The sequence below is a fragment of the Xenopus laevis genome, chromosome 2S (assembly GCF_017654675.1).
Source record: "Xenopus laevis strain J_2021 chromosome 2S, Xenopus_laevis_v10.1, whole genome shotgun sequence".
Lineage (NCBI taxonomy): Eukaryota > Metazoa > Chordata > Amphibia > Anura > Pipidae > Xenopus > Xenopus laevis.
The window spans coordinates 130,848,843-130,874,303 of record NC_054374.1 but is presented as its reverse complement, the minus strand read 5'-3'; the positions used below and the strand labels follow the sequence as shown (position 1 = coordinate 130,874,303).

The 25,461-nt window shown below is 37.4% G+C and overlaps 1 protein-coding gene across 1 annotated transcript in view; it reads left to right on the top strand.

Annotated features, from left to right (window-relative positions):
- Positions 1-25,461, top strand: part of LOC108709852 (signal transducer and activator of transcription 6) — a 103,705-nt gene that overhangs the window by 55,819 nt on the left and 22,425 nt on the right. The window contains exons 4-15 of the mRNA XM_018250056.2: positions 2,067-2,150; positions 5,686-5,847; positions 7,771-7,919; positions 8,743-8,871; positions 10,013-10,201; positions 12,511-12,598; positions 14,116-14,238; positions 20,581-20,673; positions 22,950-23,150; positions 23,374-23,468; positions 23,649-23,785; positions 24,475-24,621. Of these exons, the coding sequence (XP_018105545.1) occupies positions 2,067-2,150; positions 5,686-5,847; positions 7,771-7,919; positions 8,743-8,871; positions 10,013-10,201; positions 12,511-12,598; positions 14,116-14,238; positions 20,581-20,673; positions 22,950-23,150; positions 23,374-23,468; positions 23,649-23,785; positions 24,475-24,621 (1,597 nt within the window). The remainder of the gene's footprint in view (positions 1-2,066; positions 2,151-5,685; positions 5,848-7,770; positions 7,920-8,742; positions 8,872-10,012; positions 10,202-12,510; positions 12,599-14,115; positions 14,239-20,580; positions 20,674-22,949; positions 23,151-23,373; positions 23,469-23,648; positions 23,786-24,474; positions 24,622-25,461) is intronic.

Genomic DNA, 25,461 nt, shown 5'->3' with positions numbered 1-25,461 from the left:
CACACTTGATTTTTGCTTCTTCCACTATTTTTTCGCTGTATCCTTTTTCCCTAAATTGTTTCCTTAGAATCTGACATTCCTTATCATAATCCTCTTTTTTGCTACAATTCCTTTTTACTCTGTTAAATTGACTCAGAGGAATATTATTTAACCATTTTTTATGGTGGCAACTACTTCTTAAAATGAAGCCATTGGTGTGCGTAGGTTTTCGATAAAGGCTGGTAATACGTTTATTGCTGTCAACCGGTATGGTGAGATCCAGGAAGTTAACGCTACTTTTGCTGACGCTGCTGGTTAGTTTGATATTAAAGTCATTTGAATTCAGCGTGTCTAATTTGACCTGTGTGTCATTGTACTTATACAAACTAAAGTGTATAGATAAAGCACTATTCTCATATTTCCCTTCATTCAGAGTGCCTCAATAAAGCATCCTTATCTTATATTCCTTTATCTAAACTATATTAACGTGAATTGTGGAAAGTTAAAGACTTTGGTTTATTTTACAGCCCCAAGGGTAGTTATGAAGTAGCTTTTATCCATTGCACAGGGATTCTGTACAAAGCTGTATGAGTTCATGCAATTAGCCATCTCACTAGTTCTCCTCTTCAATGAAGTTTCACGTTGACAAGAATCTGTCAGTGGAGACCATAGGGACTAAAATAAATTTGGGGGAGGTGGTTACTACCAAAAGGGGACTAGGAGACAGACTGGAACATTGCGGAGTGGGCAAAGAATAGACAGAAACAAAATAACTGGAATAGAATGGAGTAAGCAAAGATTATACAACTGGACATCCAGGAACAATGTAGAACAGAATAGGGCAGGGAATAGGCAGGGACAATATGAAGTTGTTGATGAACTAGACAGGAAGGAACTGAGCATGGCAAAACTAAAGTACAAGGTTAAGAGGGGTCCACGCCAGCACTCTTGGCCTTCCCAAAATCACATTATTGGTTCATAGTAATGAATGAATCAGCACCCTCCCAGCTACTAGAACAAAGAAAATTCACTGGCACACAAGTCAGGTGCTAGTAGGGCAAGAGCATGCAAGGTTATTGAGGAAGTCAATTTCTTTGTTCTAAAATTAAGGTACAGGAAACTAGACAAAGCTGAATAAACTGATCTTGAAAGGAGTTGCAGGAGCTGAGACAAGCAAGCGCTAGGGGACACAGGCTGCAGTTCTCACGCTCAAGTGGGAAAGGGGAGATTCTATACAGGGAGGGATCAGCTAATTCATTCAGTGGATCTAAGTAGTCAGTTGGGCTACTGGGATTTTATATGTGTCCCATTGTTACTGTAGCTATTCACATCCATCATGTGGTTTGTTGTGTTTTATTTTAGGGGGTACTCAGAGTATTTTTTGTAAATTTCCAGTAAGCAGCTCTGCCACATGCATGTGACATTACAAATGGAGATGGTTGAAGTTATTTTCAATCAGTTATGGGAGTACCAAAAGCCACCAAGAGCAACTTCATGGTTGCAATGAGCATTTTGGGTAGAAATGTTGCTTTTAGCCTTTTCTTTGCACTTTGCATCTTGCCACTAGTTAGTTAATGGACTCCATTATCTTTTTAGACTATGAATAGATAAGTAAATGTATTTATTTACACATATATTTATACATAATTAGCACCTCTTGTACTTGCAGTGCTGTACATCTGTACAATAAATTAATAGCACAAACAGGGAGGAGAAACCATTCCGTAAATAAATAGAAATAAATACAGTTAAAAAGAAGTGCCAAGTGGAGGTTCCTGCCCTGCAGAGAGTTACTTACAGGCAAATAGTACGGTAATAAGTGCTGATATTTTTCAATGGCTGGATCACTGAGCCCATAAGTGTTTTTTTTATTTTTATTATTATACTGTTTTTGTTATTGGGTTTTTATTGTTATAGTTTTATTATTATCCTTTATAGTTATAGCTCCAACAAATCTAATATAGCATTTTGAGGTTAATAGGTTTCCAACAAATTACATTTCCTAACTTTTGTAAATGTGTTAATTTAAAGAAAAACAGATTTAAGCATTTCTCTTTCCTGATTTTATTTTTCATTTCTGAATGCAGAAGATATTAAACCAGGATCCAGTGCAGACAGTGCTGCAGATTAAACATCTTTTGGAAAATGAAAAGGCGGTGGTCTTGAAACAGGTAAACACGCGTGTTGCATGAATTCATGGAAAATTCTGCAGCTTTTCAATTTATCCGTATCTAACATTATCAGAATATAAAATTAGTATCCAAGGTATCTTAGTGTGAACTGACCACATGTTCTGTTCCTTTAGTCCAGGGGTGCCCAAAAGTTAGATTGGGATCTACCAGTAGACCTTTAGCTGGTGATCAGTAGATCTCAAGATAGACAAATACAAGAGTCCTGGAAGAGAATTTCTGTTTGGTCAAGTGACAGAGAAGTGTTTTCAAATACAGGAGCTATAACCATGTGATCGAGTGTGGGCCATGACCTACAGGTAGACATCAAGGTTGCCTAAAATCCTACTGGTTACATGGCTTATTGGTATTCTGGTAAACTCTCACATGTACTACAGCTGCTCTTATTACAGGAGTAATATGTGATTCTTCTTACACAAAGAGTTTTGAAGAAGTAGCAGAATTTTAGCACAGAATAATCCATCCAATCCATGACTCAACTTTGTAAAATGAATCATGTCAACTCTAAGGAGCAGATTTATCAAGAGTTGAATTTCGAAGTAATGGGAGTTTTTTTGAACTCCCATAACTTTGAATAAAAAAAGACCAACCAAAATTGAGTAAAAAATGTAAGTTTTTTTCAGTGGGTGAATAGGCTGTATTCGAATCGTTTGAATAAAAGTAAGATCGTATTTGATTATTTTCCAAAAAAAAATTTGATTTTTCAGAGTCCACCAATTGACTCCAAATAGGTTCTACGAGGTCCTCCATAGGCTAAAACAGAAATTCGGCAGGTTTTAGATGGCAAATGGTCAAAGTTTTAAAGAGATAACACATGATAAATTTTCGATATAATTTTTTTCAAATTCAATTCGAATTTCCCTAGTCGAAGTCCACAAAAATAGCTCCAAATTCGAATTTTATTACTTCGAATTTTCAATTCGACCCTCGATAAATCTGCCCCTAAGAATATACATTTCAAAACATGTTTATCATGTAAGTTTAAATTTTTAAAGAGCGGAGATGATCTCTTTTGTGTGCTTTGCTCACCATTTTATACATGGGGTTTTCTTTATTTGTCTTGGTTGTACTTAAAGGTTAACCTTTATTTTACCTTAACAGTAGGGATGTGATAAAATGTTCAGTTGCCTGAATAAACCAAAATATATTAAGAGTTACATGGTTACTTAATAATAGTTTTCAATGATATTGTTATGGCCTATGCATGAAATCTGAGAGAAGTAAAGTAGTAATATAATAAAGTAAATGTTGTAAATAAAGTTGTTGGCCCTTCAACAGCAAAGTCACTTTGGTAACCCAAAATTTAAGTAATATTATAATTTTACAAACATAATTAAGACAGGACTCCTCGGGGGCCTCCACACTCATGGAACCCCCAGCAGTGACTGTCTGTACTCCTTCTACTGCATAGGTTCCCTAATTAGGCTTGGTGGGGTAAGGGGGAGACTCAGCCCTAAGCCTAAATCCAAAATATTTCTGGAAACCCAGTCCTATGGCTAATTAAAGTGGTCATTCTTCCAAAAACTGTGTTTGTGTTAGGGATGCACCTAATCCGCTATTTTGGATTCGGCCGAACCCCTGAATTCTTTGCGAAAGATTTGGCGGAATACCAAACCAAATTCGAATTTGCGTATGCAAATTAGGGGTGGGAAGGGGAAAACATTTTTTACTTCCTTGTTTTGTGACAAAAAGTCATGTGATTTCACTCCCCACCCTTAATTTGCATGGGCAATTTAGGATTCGGATTTGGTTCGGCCGGGCAGAAAGATTCTGCCGAATCCGAATCCTGCTGAAAAAGGCCGAATCCCAAACCGAATCCTGGATTTGGTGCATCCCTAGTTTTTGCCTAATAAAAGAAAATTGTAAGTAACATTACAATATACATTCAATATATATTTTCAATTGTTTTACATTATTTATAAATGTAATTGCTATGGAAAGTAGTGTTTGTTTGTCCCTTTCTTTTAAGGTGGCCAGAAGCAAAAATCATACAGATATCAACTGTTATACAGCCCTACCACTGATGACTCCGGTGGCCTGTATTCCCATCTTTGGGATCTGTTGGGATCACAAGTTGGGCATATGGGGAATGATCTGCTTGTTTGTCAGACTAACCAAACATGTGGATCTTTCAATGTCAATTTTCCTCCAGGTCTGTTAATCCTCTGGCTTTGACTTCATTGTCGAGTGGATCTTTCAATGTACGGGCAGCTCTAGCTGGTTCTAACTCTTAGGGGGTTATTTATCAAAATCCAAATTATTCTGATGTTTTAAATAAAAAAGTCAGACCAAACTAGAATCCATGATTTGCCCTTGTTTGTCAATTAAAAAATCAAAGAAATTGGATCTGGAAAAACTGCAACTTTTTCAGATTGTCGCACAAAAAATTTTTTTTACATTTTTTGGATTTGACGCCTGAAAAGTCTGATATTTTAGTGAAATCGACTAAAAAGCCTTAAATGTTTGGATTATCATACAAAACCCAGTGCAGACAAAAAAATCGCCAATTGCAAATAGGACCTCTGCCATTGACTTCTACAGGACCTCGACGGATTGAAGATGAAGTATTTTCGGATTTGGAATTTTTGCAGCCTCAGGGAATTATAAATCTTGAAAAAAAAAATTTCCAAGTAAAAATTCGCATTTTAAAGTAAGAGTATAGGGTTTTTAGCATTAGACTAATTTAATAAATAACCCCCTTAGAGTTTTCTGATTCTTTTTCTTTTTTTATATATTCAGATCTTTTAATCATTTTCATGGCATTCGTGGTTTTGGAGGAATAAAGTTTTATCATGGTTTAAAATAGCTCTAATGCCGCTAATATTTGACCTTAAATAAATGGGCCTCCCCGTCTGCTGCATGAGCTATCCCGTGAGAAAGGGTGCAAAGTGAGAAAGACATGACCATCTGCAAAAGACAGCAACAGCCTTAAAGGGGACCTGTCACCCAAAACAATTATTCAAAATCCTATTTTATCACATTAGTCAAGCAAAATGAACTTTAATTACACTGTATAAATTATTTGAATCTTGTTTCCTTCAGTCTGGGAATTCAAAATGATAGCAAGCAGGCAGGAACCATTTGGTGGACACTGTTTTTAAGGAAAGCCTTGCATCATCTCAGAATCTTGTTTGTGCACCAGAATGGGGGACTCTATGTCCATTCCCATGCCCTGGCTACACAATTAAATGGTAAAGAGAACGGGGGAATGTGTGGAGAGCAGTGACATCTAGTAAGTGCTGAATGGAAAGTGAAAGTAATTGTCTGCCCCGCCTCTATGCCCATGGCATAGAGGAGGGGCAGACAATATTTGATTGACAGATGAGATTTTAAAATGAGGTTACAACAGCTATGAATGCTTTAAAAAAAATAGAAATTGGATTTCATGTTTAATTTGAAAAGGACTTTTATTATACAGATTTTTGTGTCTGGGTGACAGGTCCACTTTAAGCCAAGAACATATATTAGTGTTTCAGGTTGTCACTGTTTTCCATTTTTCCAATTTTTTTCCATCTAGATTCCACGGTTAAGTGTGAGCCTCGTCCAGAGAAAGGAGGAAATGCTGTTTAATGTTCAGATAATGAAGCTAAAGCATAAGCTACAGCAAATTACAGTGTTTCAACAACAGTTAAGGCGTGCAAAGGAGAACATGGGCTTTCACAATCAAATGCATGACGTGGCAAGTCTACATATGATAACATTGTATTAAGTTTGAGGGTTTAAGATTGAAAGAGTAGTTGACTTGCATTAGGCTCATTGATTAGGGAAGACGGCACCTGCTTTATAGCACCAATCTCTGTACATGCTTACGTGCATATTAACATGCAGTTTATGGTAGAGTGACAGTTGTCTGAATTATTGTACTACTTGATGTAGCTGATTACATTTGGATCCAATAAGGGACCCTTCTGGTGCTACTGAATGATGCAATGACTACATTGCTAAAGGTAATAGATTCACCGCACACCTATTTCTTCAGGTACTGCACTGGTGGTGCTGGCTAACCGTCGACTTGGCTTGGCCCCTGGACATCTGTAAATATACAGAGCCACACATAATCACACCCATAGGAACAATGGGTAAGGGGGTGGGGCTTATGGCTTGAAATGTTGTGTGCACACTGCATATTGTATCCTGATGAAGGGAGGGTGTACCCACCCCCGAACAACATTGATACCTTTGGTGAAGCAATAAATGGGGTAAAACCCAGATTTATAAATCTAGTGTGTGCGGCTCCGTATATTCACTGTTATGTTTTGGTAGCCGAGGATGAGTAGAGTATGACACTGCTTTATTAGCAGGTTCATGCAGCCATTACACTTCAACAGTAACTTCAACTCTAATACTTTTAAGCAGTATAGAAAGTACCAGATTTGGACTAAAAATCAAAATAGGCCCTGGCATTTCAGTTCTACAGAGGCCCACCAGCCCCCACCAGCCCATTAAATAGTGTCTGTCTACGGCAACTTACAGCAGCCCCTCTGGCATTTGCCAGAACCGACAGATTGCCAGTCCGGGCCTGGAAAGTACTATGAACACAGTATAACTCTTGTGCACAGTAACACCTACAGGCCCTTTGTATAAACACCACCCATACATTGCTAAAGGAACATAATGGTTCCACTTGGATCACAAATAGAAAATCTCGACTTTTTATAGGCAGGTTTTATTGTATTATTAATACATGACATAACACAAATAAGAATGTGCAGACTGAGAGAGAAACATGCTGGGGGAATGCTAATCTGATATGCAAACACACTCACGTGCACACCCGAGCCCTATGAAGTAATTGACCCGGTGCTCGGACCCTGGGAAGTCGGCACTTCCGCAATACAACAGGAACGAAGAAAATAGGTACCGGCACACAGGTGCAATTCAAGTAGGGGACTAGACCCTTACGTGTTTATTAAGTCGACACAACGTTTCGGGGGCAATTCCCCCTTCGTCAGGTGATAATCTGAAACATGGCACAAATTGATCTTTTTATTTTACCCTGGAATAATGGCATTTTTTATGTGTATTTTTTTTAATTATAAGTGGGTCTTAAAATATAGCTATGCACAATAATCTGTAACAGGCAACCCAGACTGTGGTGCTTTGTGACAGGCCAAAAACATAGGACACCATTGTAGCATCCTTGTAGTTACACAACCTAGTTATTTTAGCATTATTCTTTCCAGTTTTCAGGCTCTTGCTAGTGATGGGCGAATAAATTCAACAGGTATGGATTTGAGGCGAATTTTCACAGCCAGCGAATACATTTGCAGAGACAAAATATAATTGTTCAGACGCCCATTAACTTTAATGCATTTGGACAAAAGAGTCGCATGTATAAAAATTGTCACATCGCGTCAAAATTGTCACACAACTAAATTATTTTGACACCTAATGACTTCAATGCGTTTTTTTAAAATTTTTGCCATTTCGCATATTTTTTCGCAATTTCGCAAATTTTTTAGCAAAGTGAAACGGAACAGATTCGCCCATCACTAGCTCTTGCTTGTCAGTGTTAATCATTGGGCATATAAAAAAAAAATACGTGTGTGTATATATATATATATGTATATGTATACAATCTCAATGAAGATTTTCTTTATAGCAATGGGAAGTGCTTGTAAAAGAATACTTCCAAATTTTGGAGAGTGCTCAAACTCAGGCCCTTAAAAGGATCAGTATCTGGAAAAGACAGCAACAGCTTGCAGGGAATGGCGCCCCATTTGATGAGAATCTGATTCCCCTGCAGGAAAGGTAAACAAGTTGAAATTCTTCTGCAAGGCAATTAAAACCATATTAAAGGGGTTTATCGTATAATAATTTTAAGATAAGATAAGAATGCTATCATGATATTATTTCCCTTTTGTAAACATTTCCATTTCATTCTCATTTGTTACTATGGAATTATTTCCACTCCATACTAAGTTTCCATACCTCATTAACTCTATTGTAGAAGAACCTTCAATACCTTGAAACTCATCAGCTGAATTTTTACATATTGAATATGCAACTGTTTCTTCATGCCTGTTTACCTGAAGCCAAGTGCCCCTGAAATATTTCTGCTTTTATAGAAGTTGGCTGCTTCATTAAATGGTTTATATTCCCTTTAAAATAATCACCACTTCTCTCAAATAATCTTATTAGTCCTAATTTTTCACCATTGTTTATTTAATGTTTGTCTACCTGATGGTAATAAAGGAGGATGCTAAAAAGGGGGCACCATAAAGAGGGAAAACTATATATGAACAAAGGGTAAAACTTAATGGATATACTATATGTCTTTTACACTGTAGTGCAGATATATTTTTATTTATTCACCCTGCTCCCTATTTGTTCCTACCAATCAGATAAAGAGACATTCTATACTTATAGTTATGAATTATCAACACTATATGAAGCTGACAGTCATCTATAAACAAATTTAAAAGCTGAGACCCAGCAAATGTTTTCATTGCACTGGAAAATGGAAGACTCGGCTAACCTGTACAAACCAGTTCTTAAAGAAACATTTTATAATATTAAGAGCTATGCTTGGGTGTGTTTGTTATGTCTAGTACCTTGATGTTTCTCTTTACAGAATGGAAAAAATATTTGCAATGTATCAAGATATTGATCGAGCACTGAAGGACTTTAGTTTATTGGGGGAGGAGGTGCCACCAGGGCTTCATGAAAACATGAACTCTTCCCTTCGGACTCTCATTACAAGGTCTGTTATCATTTCTGAACAATATGTCACTTACTTTTGTGTGCATGAGTAGTACCTTCCCATTATCAGTATTAAGTGAGGGGAGAAGTGAGCCTCAGCCAGGGCTGCTCCTGCCATGAGGCACGGTGAGAACCTTGACTCGGGCAGCAGCGAGCGGGCAGTCAATAAGCCACCTCTTGTAACTTTGAGAGCTGAATTTTCAGGGTTTAACCAGGAAATTCAGCTCCGATAGTGCGGAGAGTGCTATTGTGCTCAATGCACTAGCGATGCTGCCCCCCTTCGACCCGCTCCAACACTGATTTTTAAGCACAGAGTGGGAGGGGGCGTCAGCCCTGGAATTGCCCCTGGCATTAGCACTGCTCAGCCATCTGCAAATGTTCTGTTATAAATCACCCCCATTTCTCTGGCCCTCTTCTAATCCACTGAAAAGAAGTTTCATTCATATTTGTCTGCCCTAGTGTGAATGTACATTGTTTTTTAGGGCTATGGCCTTTATCATAAGCCATGAACTACCCAAACCTGGAATAACAACACTGACACTCTTTTTCACGTCAAACACACTAACACACACATAACTAATGAATGAATGCATTGACACGCGAACAATGGAAACAAGTAGCTTCATTTGCTTTTACCCTTTTCTACATCCAAGTGAATTTACATTTTGTGAAGTCAAAAATGTGCTTTCAGAGCACAATATTTGTTTCCAACATGGTAGTGAGTCAATCTCTGCATAGGCATCCATGCTGTGGAAGTTGTTAGGTCAAATGAAAGAAATTAAGCAAATTGCAATGGAATCTTGTACACACACATTGTACACTGTACAGATTTGATCACTATAGCAACTCAGTTCATGTGTTGTTCCAGCATTGCTTTTCGCAGAAACCATGGCAAGATGCTCAGAGAAGAGATATAGATATAGAAATATGTCGATTTGCACTATTTGGAAAGCTCAGTATGTGCATTAATGTCAGTTATTTTGGAAATATGAAGGAATTGCCAATAATTTATGAATTGGAATCAAATATTCTTATCCAGTTCTTGACTTCTGTGCTTGTAATATGATTTGAACAGTCCTATTGTAAGGAATATTTTTGTTACTAATTTAAACAGTATGTTTTATGTTTTTTCCTGTCTGTAGTTCCCTCTTGGTTGACAAGCAGCCCCCACAAGTGCTAAAGACACAGTCAAAGTTCCAAGCCAGTGTAAACTTCTTGCTTGGATCTCGACTACTCAGTGGTACTCCCAAAATGCCTGTAGTGAGGGCAACTATCATAACAGAAAAAAAAGCACAGGAGCTCTATCTGACAGCTGCCAGTGAGACCTGGAAGTGAGTATACAAAGGTGCTTCTTGAGTTGTCCTTTCAAACATTGGATCTATCCAAATGTGGTTTATAGGCTATTTAGATGAGAACAGATATAATTTAACAATTTGCATAGAAATATACTTTAACATCGGCAAGCAGTTGAATTGAATTTTTTTTTACAAGGAAAGATTAACATAGAAATTGAAGGCAGAAATCACCAGTTGGACCCAGTTGGATCTTATGGATTCCCTTAAAGGGGACCCATCATCCAAAAAAATAATTCCAAATCCTATTTTATCACGTTAGTCAAGCAAAATTAACTTTATTTACACTGTATAAATTATTTGAATCTTGTTTCCTATGGTCTGGGAATTCATAATTATAGCAAGCAGGAAGCAGCCATTTTGTGGACACTGTTAATAAGGCAAGTTTTGCATCATCTCAGAATGTTGTTTGTGCACCAGAATGGGGGACCTGATGTCCATCCGAATGCCCTGGTTACACAATTAAACTGTGAAGAGAACAAGGGGAATGTGGGGAGAGCAGTGACATCTAATTACTGAATGGAAAGTGGAAGTAACTGCCTGCCGCCTCTATGCCTTGAGTTTACAACAGCTATGAATGCTTTAATAAAAAATAGAATTTGAAAAGGACTTTTATTATACAGCTTTTTATGTCTGGGTGACAGATCCACTTTAAGTTATCAACAAACTAGGAATGCAGAACCTGGGTCCCAGCTCCAAATAATTGAGAAAGAAAATTAGAGACTGAATGAGGGAAAAATAAGTAGGTTTCAGGATTCAGTATATACTGTATATATTTTTCAGATAATCTCCATGCAGAAAATTGTGAGTCCAAGATAAACATGAGAATGCCTTAATTGCATCCTCGTGCTCACAGAATCCAAAAGGGTATTGACAAATTTGACCACAATCTCTTCATGTAATTGAATACCCTTGAAACATTTGATTAAATGAAGATATATAGCATGATAAAGCACATCAAGATAATGCATTTGAGTCTTTGTATTGAACTCTGCTTTACAACCTCTGCTCTACAGACCTCTGGTTTAGATGATGTTTTTGTGGTGCCACAGTGTCTTGACTAAAAAATAATATCAAAGCGATATGAGGAAGCCATTCAGGAATAAAGGAATCTTAAGGAGAGTTCTACTTCATATTAGGTGCAAGCAGTTTCCAAGGTTAAGATCCGTACAATATAGAAGGCCACAGGGAAAGCCCATTGAATGGTGGAGGAGGCTTAGAAGCCATTTTGATGGGTGATGTATCCTGTATCATGAGCCACTTAAAAATTCACTAGAATTTGAATAAGTAGAATAAAGTAACAGTCCTTACTTTTGCTAAGCATACATTGATTGGTCAAGTGATAAAAATGGGTACATTTGCCCAAAACATCCTACCAATTGCAGCAAAACTAGACATAATGAGTAGGGCCGACCATGTGAAGACTTTGGGCCAGATTCAATTCATTGAGAACATTCGTGAAAATTCATGTACGAGATTCAAATCAAGGAGAAAAAATGTTTCTCCAAATCTGTTTTTTTCCCCGTAGACTTCAATAGAGTTTTCATGTGAAAAAAATGAGATGTTTTCTGAATTGAGTTAAATCTTCAATTGAATCTCGTCTGTGAGTTTTCACATGATAAACCTTTATCTCACTGAATTGAATCCGGCCCATTGTATTCCTCCTTGAGAATACTCAGCTGACCAAAATGCTAAATTACTTACACACCTCTACCCACAGCAGTTTCTAAAAGGTTTACTTTCCTTCTGTTGAAAACTCTGGCACAGATGAGTTTCCTTGGTGCAAGGCTTGACAGAACCCTTGGTAACCAAGTTGCAGGCCACTCTGACAGAGGCACTCAGGAGGTCCTTTCTCCCTTCTACATTTCTGAGGCCCTCTTTGTGTTTAACCCAGCGTAGGCAATGGCTCTGTTTTTTGGTGTTATTAATGATCTTTTTAAACCATTCATATATATAACACTGATTTGCTTCTATAGTTTGACACCATGCTCCATATAAATGACATCCAGTGGGACAAAACAAGAGTTTGCTCTGGTCACAGCAGAACCTCAGAACAATACAAAGAGAGGGGCAACTGGAGTTGTTTTAATTGAAACAGATTCTAGTTATTAATGTCATAAGGAAGATTTTAGAATAAAAACTATAAACATTATTTTAATAATGATACACAAGGGTTATGTATTTCTCTCCAAAATCAATATGACTTAACCAGCATCTCTTTCCTTACACAGCAACAATTGTTTATCCAGCAAACAACACTACAAAAAGCTAATTTTGTTTCATTGCAGCGATGGCGCTGGTGAGATTGAGAATGGAAAATCTATCCTGGAGATTGCGCCAAACTCCAAAACGTGTGGTGCTGTTTTCAAAAATATGGTATGATAAATACAAGGCTCAATTTTGCTAGCCATTTTCTGTGCTTTATGTTACATCCATTGTACCAATATACAAATATATCAAGGAGATTTACCATCTCTAAATTTTGCCAGTATCTGTAACAGAACATATAATAATCCATGACATCACAGATCTCCAGATTCCAATTAAAAATCTTCTTTTTAAATTACTATCCAAGAACAAATATTAATAAAAATAGAATGACTGCTACCCTGGCTAATAATCCCATTCCATACAGTAAAACAATGCCACTTTAATTAGCCTTTCCCTAGCCCTGACTATGCCCCATATTTATTGTTCACCTTTTTGTCTTTATTTTAATTTATTCAATTCCCCCCCTTTTCTTCAATTGTTTATTTATTCTTCCCTTGCCCATGCAAGGGAAGAATCTATTATTATCAGACTCTGCTGCACCTATTCTACATATGATGGAAATAATATATCTGACCTACTATAATACTTGTATATACTGTATTATATGTATTATACTTGTATAGCCCAAATAATGTAGTTTTGCATGGACACATAACAGCAATTGTTGAGACAGTATACTAAGTTAACAAATGTGAAATATAAACATAAGCTGAAATGTTAGTTATACAGTAAGTGCAATAAAGGAAGTGGTAAATATTTGCACAACCACCTAAATAACAACAACTTCCCCATATCAAGAAAGAAAGTAATATTGCAATACATTGTAGCAAAGGTATACATGGGATAAACTCGGAGACAAACACAATGCTAGCGGTTATTTATGGCCTCCGAGTGCAAAAAAAAATGGACCCAATGCACCTGTTTCTTGCACTTTGCACACTGCCTTCCTTCCTTGCAGCATTGATGCAGATTTCAGGTGGATCTAAGTGTCTGAGCTACATTTATTATGGGTTGGGGGCACACTTAGGGGGCATGATCTGCAGAAGACATAAGCATCAGTGAACCCATTACATTTTTTACCAGCACAACAAATCCCCCAGGCAGAAGTGATTCCAAAAGGAGCACTCAGTGCACTCTTCCCATCCTTATTGCTCTTGCACTTCTGTCTGAGGATATCGTAAATGACTAGGTAGATGACTAGATACTAGTACTTGTGTTCTATAAACTTATATGACCCCCAATTACTTCCAAGAGGTATCCTTAGTATATTACTTGTCTAATATTTACTCTGAGGCTAGCCTAGGTACGTAGGAAAATTCAGAACTGCAGATATAGCAGAATACCTATTCTAAAAAAACTAATCCCATGCTGTGTTTTTTTTAACCTGCATTTCATAAGCCTGTTTCCAGTAACTAGATGTAACTGGGCCCCACAGCAAATTCAAGTTAAGGCCCTAACATGTTGCTAAGTTTACCAATTCTGCCAAGATAGATTTAAATTGCTCATTAATTACAGCCTCAATGGCCCCTCTAACCATCTGGGGCCCACCTGAAACCACAGGGTTTGCTTCCTCTGTAGTTACACCCATGCCTGTTTCTGATATGTATTTCTCATTCATCCAGTTGCTGAAGAAGATAAAACGGTGTGAGAGAAAGGGTTCCGAATCAGTAACGGAAGAGAAATGTGCTGTGCTTTTTATAGCTGAATTCAACCCGAGCTCCATAAACACAACTTTCCACATACAAGTATGTGCCCACAATACCTGCTTTCTATTGTTACTGTTTTGCTGGGTGAATATTTCTTGCAGGTCCAGAAGAATGTCTGATCTATGTCTAAAGGACAATGCCATCACACAATGTTACCCTTTTTTAATAATTTTGCTTTCTATACTAGGGGGGAAATGTAGTAAAATTTGCAAAGAGGACAAATTTGCAAATACAAATCTGCATGTCACAATGTAATATTCTTCATAAGGCAGACCTTTAATACCAGTGTTGGACTGGGCCGGCGGGAAACCGGGAAAACCTGGTGGGCCCTGACCCTCTTGGGCCCCCGCCGGCCCAGACCCGGTCCTAGATTGGCCCCCCCGAGCGGAAAAAAAATGTGTGCGTCGCTGTATGCTCACCGTTCGCACATGTGCGCAGTAGGCCTGATGTTCGCGCATGCGCATGGTGGGCCTGTCACCCATGCATGCACGCAGTCTGCCATTCGCAAACACGCACAAGCTTTTGCGCATGCGCACAGGGCCCCCGAGATTCAGAACCCGGTAGGCCCCTGTGCCAGTCCGACCCTGTTTAATAACTGCTTGAAGGTGGAGCAAACATAACTTTTTCATTAAGAAGTTTTATTACATACACTACGCACTATCACAAATTTTAAAATTCACAATCGCTATCCTACTGAGGTGCAAAGTGTTCAAGGCATAATGTTCCATTTTGCAATCATTAATTCACACTGCGAACGAATTGTGAACGAATTTTGCGTTAGCGACTAATATTATATTCCCCCATAGATATGATAGTTTAGTTCATATTAGATGCTCGAGTTGACCATATAAGGGAAGAAATAGGGATAACTGATTACGACAATTTCAGGGCTATGTGATAAAATGGGGACGTTTTCATAAAATAGGGGCGGTATTATCGAAGGACACTTGTTCCACATTTCACCATCAGCAGAAAATGTGTTCCATTACCTTGGATACAGAAACCACTTTCATACACAAAGCACTTTTACCATGTTGGGTATAAACTGCATTTAATGTCTTGAGCTGTGTCACAGAGGCAAAGGGGAGACCTGTAATTACTTAAGCTGGTGTTAATTACGACTCCCTTGCCCTTTGCATGCCCTGGCACTTGTTAAGGGAGAAGAAAAGTGTTATTGACTAGGAAGTGCCAATTTGTTGGGCACTCAGTGAATACAATCACTCTTAGTTTAACATTGCATTGGCCCAGGCTACTGTTTTATCGTATTGCCATCTTTCCTGAAGGCCCAGTGATCCTCTGAGCTGTCTGCAATGTGTGTGCAATATACTTGTATAGAGCCTGTTATCTAGAATCCTTGGGACCTTGGATTTTTTGGATAATGGATTTCCGTAATTAAATGTAAAAAATATGAAAACATGAAATAAATCCAATAGGCTGGTTTTGCTTCCAATGAGGATTAATTATATCTTATTTGGGATCAAGTACAAGGTACTGTTTTATTATTATAGAGAAAAAGGAAATCATTTTGAAAAATTGTAATTACTTGGATAAAATGGAGTCTATGTGGGACAGTCTTCCTGTAATTCAGAGCTTTCTGGATAACGGGTTTCTGGATAACGGATCCCATACTCTACCTGTAGTAAATATTGGAACTTTAAGTTTTATTCTCTCAATAAAACTACTTTTAGCTTTTTTTAACAGGACATATCTAGAATTAAACCATGTGAAAGTGTGCATGGGCCCTCAGTTTCTGAGGGAATTTGATGAACTTTATCAGGAGCGTTCTTGTTATTGCAGTCCAAGGAATACCTTTACTAGGCAAAGTGAGAAAAGGCATAGGCTGAACTCGCCAACATACAGTATGTCTATTTGTCCATATGCTGAAATTCAAGACTCAAAAATAAATACAGGCCTCACAAAATGTATGCACTTCTGCAGAAGGCATGAATATCCCTAGACTGTAATACTTTATTCACTAGGGATGGGGAAATGTCATAAGGATTAATAGATTTTCCAGTCCTCTTGCAAGCAGTGAATGTAATGTGGAATGCGAGGAACAACATGAGGAAACCATATTAGAGCAACTAGTATCACTCTCCAAGGTACACGTGCATTCCAAAAATATCTTTGGTATATTTGTATTACTGACAGCAAACAAATACATGATTAAGATAACATTTTCATGGTTTTAAAGGAGAAATAAAGCTTAACCAAAGAAGTAGGCTAGAAATGTTGTATATTATGGGGCACATTTACTTTGCTCGAGTGAAGGAATATAATAAAAAAAACTTTGAATTTCGAATGTTTTTTTTGCTACTTCGACCATCGACTACGACTTCGAATCAAACGATTCGAACTAAAAATCGTTTGAATATTCGACCATTCAATAGTCGAAGTACTGTCTCTTTAAAAAAAACTTCGACCCCCTACTTCGCCACCTAAAACCTACTGAGGTGCAATGTGCAAAGGTGCAACTAGGCCTTAAGGAAGGTCCCCATAGGCTTTCCTATGTTTTTTTGGTCGTAGAAACATCGTTCGATCGATGGATTAATATGCCCGTGAACTCCAATGCCCTAAATCTGCAACAAGGGGTAAGTAAAAAGTTAGGGGCATTTGCCTGGGGTAGCAGCTAGGCTGGGGGGAGGAGGGAGGGCAGTCTATGTAGAGTAGGGTTTTTTTTAATAAGGGGTTTACCTCTCCTTTAAAAGATATTGGATGATGCTTTTCTAGGATTATAATGACACCAAATCTATTCTTACTCTATGTTTATTGCTTTTTTGCCAGTTCTATTCAACTTGTGAATACAAAGTACTGCAACTAATTGGCATTTCAAAGAGGCTTATTTATTAAAGGTGGGATTTAGTGGTTTTAGAGGTTTTTGAAACCACAACTACACTCACAAAATCTAAAACCACGATTGCCATTGAATTTGTTAAAAATTGGGATTATAAAAAGTATGAACGAAAAAAAAACGTCTTGAAGATCTGAAAAAAATCAGAAAACCTCTAAAAATGTGAGTTTTTCAGACAATTCTTAGTGAAAAAAATAAAAAACCGCTAACATTTTGATTGGTTTAAAAATGATCCAATAGCATTAGTGCTGCTCCCATTGACTTCTACAGTACCTTGACAAGTTTTAGTTGGCGAAGTTGATAAAAGACTTTCATGTTGTTTTCACTTGATAAATATAGAATTTTTACAGCTTTCTAGAAATATAGGGGAAAAAATTCTGAAAAAAAAAATAGTTTGTTAGTAAATGGGCCCCTTTGAGTCGATGTAACCCAGAGTAATTTATTATATTTTAATTTCATTGAGTCGATGTAACCCAGAGTAATTTATTATATTTTAATTTCATATGGTTTGTATTCATATGGTCTTGTTAATCCTAGCTTGCAAGGCCACTCTCTTCTCCAATTTTGCCCATTCTGTAGAAATGAATTCTTTAATTTCATTTAACAAAGGAAAATATGATTTCTTCTTAGTTAATGAAGGTAAATCCTCATTGTCCTTCAAGCTGAGAGCTGACTTTAATGACTTAATCAGTGGATTTACAAGTTTTGTATCAAAGGACATATTCAGAGATTTGTCATCTGAAGCACTGTGCTCCTCTGAAATGTCGCTGTATTCCAAACTAAGTTGCTCATCCTATTTTTATTCTGGGAATTGGGCTCAGAGGGAGACTCCTCTTGGTTAGAGGATCGCCTGTAAGCCAATAATACTCTTAAGCATTCTCTTCCATTTTTAAAATATTTCTCCACTAAAGCAAAAAATTAAAATCAAAATAAAAAATATAGCCTTACCTATACACCGATGATGTGAACAGCCTTCAGTGGGCAGATCTGACATGATGGGGCAGTTGGGGCAAAGCAAAAATGAAATGTTGAGCACAGGCGCTTCTTCCACGTTGATTGCAGGCTGTTTAAAAAATCCATATAGTCCTACCATATAGTCCTACTACTATGATGTAACTTTCTGATTGCACATCTTCCCACAACAAAAATGGCTGCTAGTAACTTGTTCCATAGAGAAACATAGAAATGCCCAAATCCAATTTGGCCACTGCCCTGATCTGCCCACAAACTGCAGTGTAAGCTGACAACCCCGGTTTGCTAAAGGGATCCCACGATTAGGAAAGCCCTTGGAGAGGCTCCTTACATGGGGCTTCGCTTCAAGAGGGGGTAACTTGAACGGATGGACCAACAATGGTCCAGGTAAGGCTAAAAGAAAAATCATTCCACAGGATCCTACTACCCTGGCCAGCACAAGAAAAAAAAAAAAGAAACCATTGGTAAAAATCCAAGGCTGGGAAAGAATGATCAGCTCATATTCTGGTTTAATGCTGAAAAAAGAGGTATGCTGTACTACCCCTTTAAAACTGTAGTTAGTAGTTTTATTTGTCATTTTGGGGATCTTCTGACAGAAGTTGGGAAAAGGGGAACCTACAACAAACAGTTGATATCTACTCCTTATTAAATGATAAATAAGGAAATTGTGGTCAGCATTAGATCTATTTTTATATAAAGCAGTACTGCAATGATACTTTGACCTACATTTGCATAAACATCTTCTGTCCTTTTCGCACAGTGCTGTCCAACTTCTGTGGTACCGAGGGCCAATATTTTACTGGCCTATATGGTGGAGGGCCGCTAATGGAAGTCTGTGTTGGTCACTCCCCTTTTAAACCACACCCACTGAAACCACACCCATGTTACCACAAGAACACAAGAAGATCATATCCACATTAACGGTGGTAGCACACCAAAAAACCAAATGGTTGGTGCTCACTGCAGGGAAATCCCTCATCACTCATATGTGAAAAATTGAAGTCATGTTAAAATATACCCCTGAGTAACCAGAGAATGGCACACACAAGCAGTACTGGGCAAGCAGAGAATGGCACACACAAGCAGCACTGGGCAAGCAGAGAATGGCACAAACAAGCAGCACTGGGCAAGCAGAGAATGGCACACACACAGGGAGGGAAGGCAGAACAGAGCAGGAGACAAGGAAAGCTATCATTCTAATATGTACTACATACAGTGACACAGTGCTGGTGCCCCATTAGCATTTTGAATAAAGTGTGAACAGGTGTGAACAATACAGGGGATTACAGTCTGAATTTGAGGATTAAACAATGCAGGGCCAGTTTATCTCTGTAGTGATACCTTTTAAAATTTACATATGGTAAACAGACACAGCATGCGGCCCGCGGGCCGCCAGTTGGACAGTCCTGTTTTAGCATATTAAACAAACCTGACATAAAATGCACTCAATATTACAAGGAAGCGATTTAGTAGAAGGAGATCTGTCTGTTGGTATGTGATGAATTGAATAAAAAGGGATCTGACTTGTGTCAGTATATTGGGAATTAAATTATAAGAAGAGAAAGAAAAGTATCCCTTATTTACCAATCGAAATTAATTTACTAACACAGTTTCTATAAAACACTGGATGCTTGTACTTTCTATTAAATAATCGAAATTAAATTTCTTATAATAAAGTGCTGGTGTAATGATATTGTGGTTTAATTAATCTCTTTATTAGCACCTAAAAAGCATGAGTGCCAAGAAATATAAAGTGACTTGTTGCTTAATCAATCCATAAAGATTTTTCCGAATTAATTAAAAATTACAAGGAAGCTGAATACCAATTTATTCTGTATTTGAGTAGAAACAAGAAGCTTCATTGTTAGGAATGAGCACATTACCGCTTGATCCAGATTGGCGGCAAATTCTGCAGTTTTGTATGTTTTAAAGTATTCCCCATTATAGTTTTGGCGTGTTTTGTGTCTGAAAAACATGTTAAAAACTGCCTGTTGACTTCAATGCATTTGGCATGAGGAAAAAAACGCAGTGAAAAAAAATACCTGCTGATTAAACAAAAATGCTAACTGACCATAATGCATTAGGCATGAGAAAAAAGCAGCAAAGCAACAGCCATTGACTCCAATGCGTTTCATTAATTTTTCTATATTTTCACAAATTTTTCAACAAAGTGGCAGGGCAGTTTCACTCATCGCTACATTCATGGACTCCAGCACACACAAAATCGAACAAAATATCTGACTTTGGCACAAATCTTATTTCTGGTGATTTCAAACAAGTGAGCTCTAATACAAAAATGAGTCTCCCCAAATGGCTCCTTTGGACCTATCTGACACCCAACTCAGAGAATAAAGAGAGAGACAGATGCTAAAACAGGGAGGCAAAGATGAAATAGTTTTTGTAAGAAATGGGACAGAATTCATAATCAATTGATTACAAAATGTCTTATTTTATTATGATGAAGCTTATATTACATTTTCACTTTCACAATAGTTCCCCTTTAAGTTATTGCAATGACTAAGACCCTGGGCGACTAATGTTTTAATTCTCCTTTGCAGGCCTTATCCCTACCTGTCGTGGTTATTGTTCATGGGAATCAGGACAACAATGCTAAAGCCACTGTTATGTGGGACAATGCTTTCTCAGAGGTGGTGAGTAAATATAACTTTCAAAAATGAGAGCTTTTATTACAAATGTTAATGTTTAATGTTTAATGAAATTTCCATTTCTTTCTACTGCCATTTGAAAGCAGGGTGATATTGATGATCGAAAAAGTTAACTTTAAGTTTCATTTTAAGACACTTAAAGGAACAGTAACACCAAAAAATTAAAGTGTATTAAAGTAATTCAAATATAATGTATATTTGCCCTGCAATGTTAAAACTGGTGTGTTTGCTTCAGAAACACTACTGTAGTTTATATAAACAAGCTGCTGTGTAGCCATGAAGGCAGCCATTCAAGGCTCAGGTTACATAGTAGATAACAAATGCACTCTGCAGAATACAATTGTATGTTGTCTGCTAAGAAACTTGTGCCCTTTTTTTCTTTTTCCGGCTTAAATGGCTGCCCCCCCCCCCTGGCAGCCTAATCATATAAACTATTGTAGTCATTCTAAAGCAAACAAATACGTTTTACCAAGCAGGGCAACTGTACATTATATTTTAATTGATTTAAAACACCTTTATTTTTTTGTGTTACTGTTCCTTCCTTTAAAGCCTCTTTTCTGCTTATTTCCTGAGTAGGAGTCCTACCTGCTTTCTTCCATTGATGTAAATATAGCTTATTTACACCAAAAAGAAATGATCTGAAAATACTTTGTTGTGTAATTATATTCCTTGCAAGAACCAAACATGGAGTTGCTTCAGTATCCCAGTTTCCCCTCTTGCCCTGTTTGGGATTAAAACAAAAGAGGAAAAGTATATTCAGCACAAGCCCTGTTCATGGGTCTGTTGTCAAAAAAGGGGTTATCCTGTTCCTTTAACTGGGTTTTGTGCTTCACCAACAAATAGCATAGCCAATGAACAGTAAAAAAATTAATTAAACCCCAGCATTAAAAAACAGCAACTGACCTTTAAATTGGGCTTTTTAAAGGGATTTGACCCAAAACATTCTGTGCAACCACAACCCCCTTCAAAGGTAATTTACAGTTACAGGATTTACTGTGGGAGTTTCCTTCGTTCTTCACTATTCATTGACTATGCTACTTGGTAGCCAATAAAGCAGAATGATTATGGGATAGTGTATTGCTATAATCCACTCAGCTGTGGCTGGATTATGTTACATTAGGGGATAAAGTTGATCTACCTATACTAGATATACCATGACCTGGATGAATGAAACTCTTCATAGTCATACTGATAGGAGAAACATTAATACACGGGGTGTCAAGTTCCCATCTATATTACTCTGTAGAGTAGAGTTTCTACCATCTGTCCTCAAACCACTCCAACAAATTACATATTCATACAAAGAGAATCGAATGTGTATGTTAATAGTCTTGCTACTAACACCTATGTTACTGTTTGATATACAGGCAGTTCCCGGGTTACATACGAGATGGGGTCAGTACATTGGTTCTTAAGTTGAATTTGTATGTAATTTTAAACATCTAAATTTACTTATTAAATGGAGCTTAGACAGATGTCCGTCTTAACATAGTATTTAATTTTACTTTTCTGTGCTCTACAGTAGACCACAAACATCAGAGGGGATTGGGGCAGGTGGTTTATAAAATCTAAATCCTAATAAAAGTCAAACAAACCAAAGTATGTTACTGTAATAAATGCATTTGTAAAGCCAATAAGTCTAATATCTCACCAGTAATACATGGGGTCTGGGTGCTCATGCCCCACACCTACAGCTCGAGGAAGAGGTATCCAACCAAAAGAGAAAACGTCAGGCACTCGCATTTTAGGGCAAAAAGTAGATCAATACATTAGCCTAAGTATTGATCTACTTTTTGCCCTAAAATAAAGTCTTCAGTTTTTTTATAAGCCTGTTTTGTGGGATCTGTGAGTGCCTGCCATTTCTCTTTTGGATGTTACTGTAATAGCCCCCGTTTGTAAGTGTGAGTTGTATGTAAGTCGGGTGTATGTACCTCAAGGACTCCCTGTATTAATACTTATTATAATGTATAAAGCACAAAGAATACATTAAGTAGGTTTATGAGCGTAGAACAGTCTAATGACTGCAGATTTTGAATGTACCCCTTTCTCACAACAGATCTGTAGCACAGAAGAAAGAACTATTACTTTACTTATTAGTTCATGACCAGTGGGTAGACTTCTATGGAGCTAACCTATACTGAAACAGTTCCACAATGACATTCAAAAAAATTCTGATAATCTCTGGCTAATGAGAATCTATCTGGCCATTTAAAAGGTCAGTAGTCTGCTCTTATCAATCTTTAAGTTTTTTCATGTCTTAGGATCGTCGTCCCTTCTTTGTAGAGGAAAAGGTGCCCTGGTCTAAGATGTGCCAGACCCTTAATATGAAGTTTATGTCTGAAGTGGGGACAAGGCAAGAGCTGCAAGCAGACCACTTTGTGTTTCTTGCCCAAAAGATCTTCAATGACAACAGCTTAAATGATGACCAAGACCGCATTGTTTCATGGTCTCAGTTTAATAAGGTAACGAGTCTCTGATGATCCATGTTTTATTCTAGTATGTGAGAGTACCATGGTGCTTGAATAGTGATGCTTCTTTTAACATGTATAGTATACACCACTAAACAATATTGTGTGCAGTTCAACTAGAGGGTTTGTTCTTCACTAAGTTGTTGGGGTTTTATACAAACACTTGACTCTTGGAGAATTTTCAAAGTTTTCACCAGTTTTTTTTTCTCTTTTCAAGGAACCTATTCGGGAAAGGAACTTTACATTTTGGCAGTGGTTTGATGGTGTTGTGGATCTCACCAAAAAGTGTTTGAAAGATTATTGGTCTGACAGGTGAGATAATATAAAAAGTATATCCTATTTTGTAAATGGCTATACTTGGGCAATGCTCTGGCTTTGGGGAATCTAATAAAAGCCAGTATCGGTAGACAGTAGCGATGGCAAAATTAGAGCTACCATATCATGCTATTCTAGATATTCAACTGGACTGCTGACTTTTCTTTTATGCTTCAGGTTGATTATGGGCTTTATCAGCAAACAGTATGTTCACAATATACTAAGTACTCAGCCTGATGGAACCTTCCTCCTGCGTTTCAGCGATTCAGAGATTGGTGGCATCACCATAGCACATATTTTGAGGAGAGAAGATGGTGAGTTTTCCTAAAAACAAGGAATTCTACAGTCCCACAAATACAATATTACAAACCAAAATATCCCCAGTGGTTAATTTTGTGTCATGTATTCTTTTCTGTTGTGAAAATTATAATACCTGGATAAGGTATTATTACAGAAAAATCCTAGAAGATCAAGTCAGAGCTTTATTTCAGGGGTACATGCTAGTGCATTTGTCTCTGGTGCTCTATGTGGGACTACCAGAGTAGTAATTGTGTGGTGGCAGTGTGCATAGATGTTCAATGAATGGCAATGGGAGAGTATATTCATGGAAAAGAGATGTTAGCAGTGATACATTTTATCACTGACTCTGCAGTTTCAACCAACCTCCTTCAGCAGTCACCAGATGCAGGAAGTTGTTGCTCAACGACAGTAGAAAAGTATTGTATTGTACAACTAATGGGAGCCACACAGGCTATTATTCCTTGGGCACCGTGTGAACACACAGAGAGAATTAAGTATAACATAAGGATCAGCCAGCTACTTGTGTACAAACATTAATGTTCGTTTATTGTTTGTAATAAAGACCCTCCCTGCAATGAACAGGCTACTTGCTCAATCCCCAAAATATGGCATAGGGATTATAATGTACTATCTGTGAAGTGTACAAGTGGTTAGTATTATATGCAATTCTTTACATAACTATATTTATTTTGCTCTTTTCAAGGCTCTGCACAGATCCAGAATATCCAACCGTTTACTGCTAAAGATCTGAATATCCTTTCTCTTGGTGACCGTGTTAGAGATCTGAAACAGCTAAAATATTTGTACAGTAACAAATGCAAAGATGACGTCTTTGGAAGACACTACTCAAGTTTGTATCCATTTATTGTGTGTGTCTAGTTAGTGGGACCTAGTGATAAAACTTCTACTTGTTGCATTTTGTTTGCATGCTTAGCATTGATCTGCTATATTTGTGTATCATACTGCTTTACTGCCAAGATTTTTTTACTTTATTACTACAGAGAAAAGCAAATCATTTAAAAAATATGAATTATTTTATTATAATGGAGTCTATAGGAGAAGATCCTCCTGTTATTTGGATATTTCTGGGTAATGGGCTTTTCCTATCCCTATCCTTATTTTATTAGAAACCTAACAGTAATTACCCATAGTCTGAAAGAGAGTTTGGGTAGAGAATGTAGTAATCCCCCTCTTGTGTAATGTAACGAAGCCTGTTTAAACAGCAGTGACCTCTGAGTCTGAAGCTTATTGTAACAACTAATGGAAGATTATGGAGGCTGCTCTGTATAACCTGACAATATTGTGTAGTCACTGATGTTAAGAAGTTAACAGTGGTAAAAAAAACATCGAACATCATCCAACATAAGTAAAGAATTCCTTTCATCTATTAAAGAATGCAAAGAATGTTTTTGGAGCACAAGAATAATATAAGTGTACCTGATCTAGCCAAAAATACTATAGATATACAAATGAAATAAATTGCCCCTCATTTCCTACAATTGTGCTTTATTTGTAATTCCTTCCGTACAAGTGCATACATTTTCATTCCTTAGAAGTGCATACATTTTCATTCCGTACAAGTGCATACATTTTCATTCCATAGAAGTGCATACATTTTCATTCCGTACAAGTGCATACATTTTCATTCCTTAGAAGTGCATACATTTTCATTCCGTACAAGTGCATACAT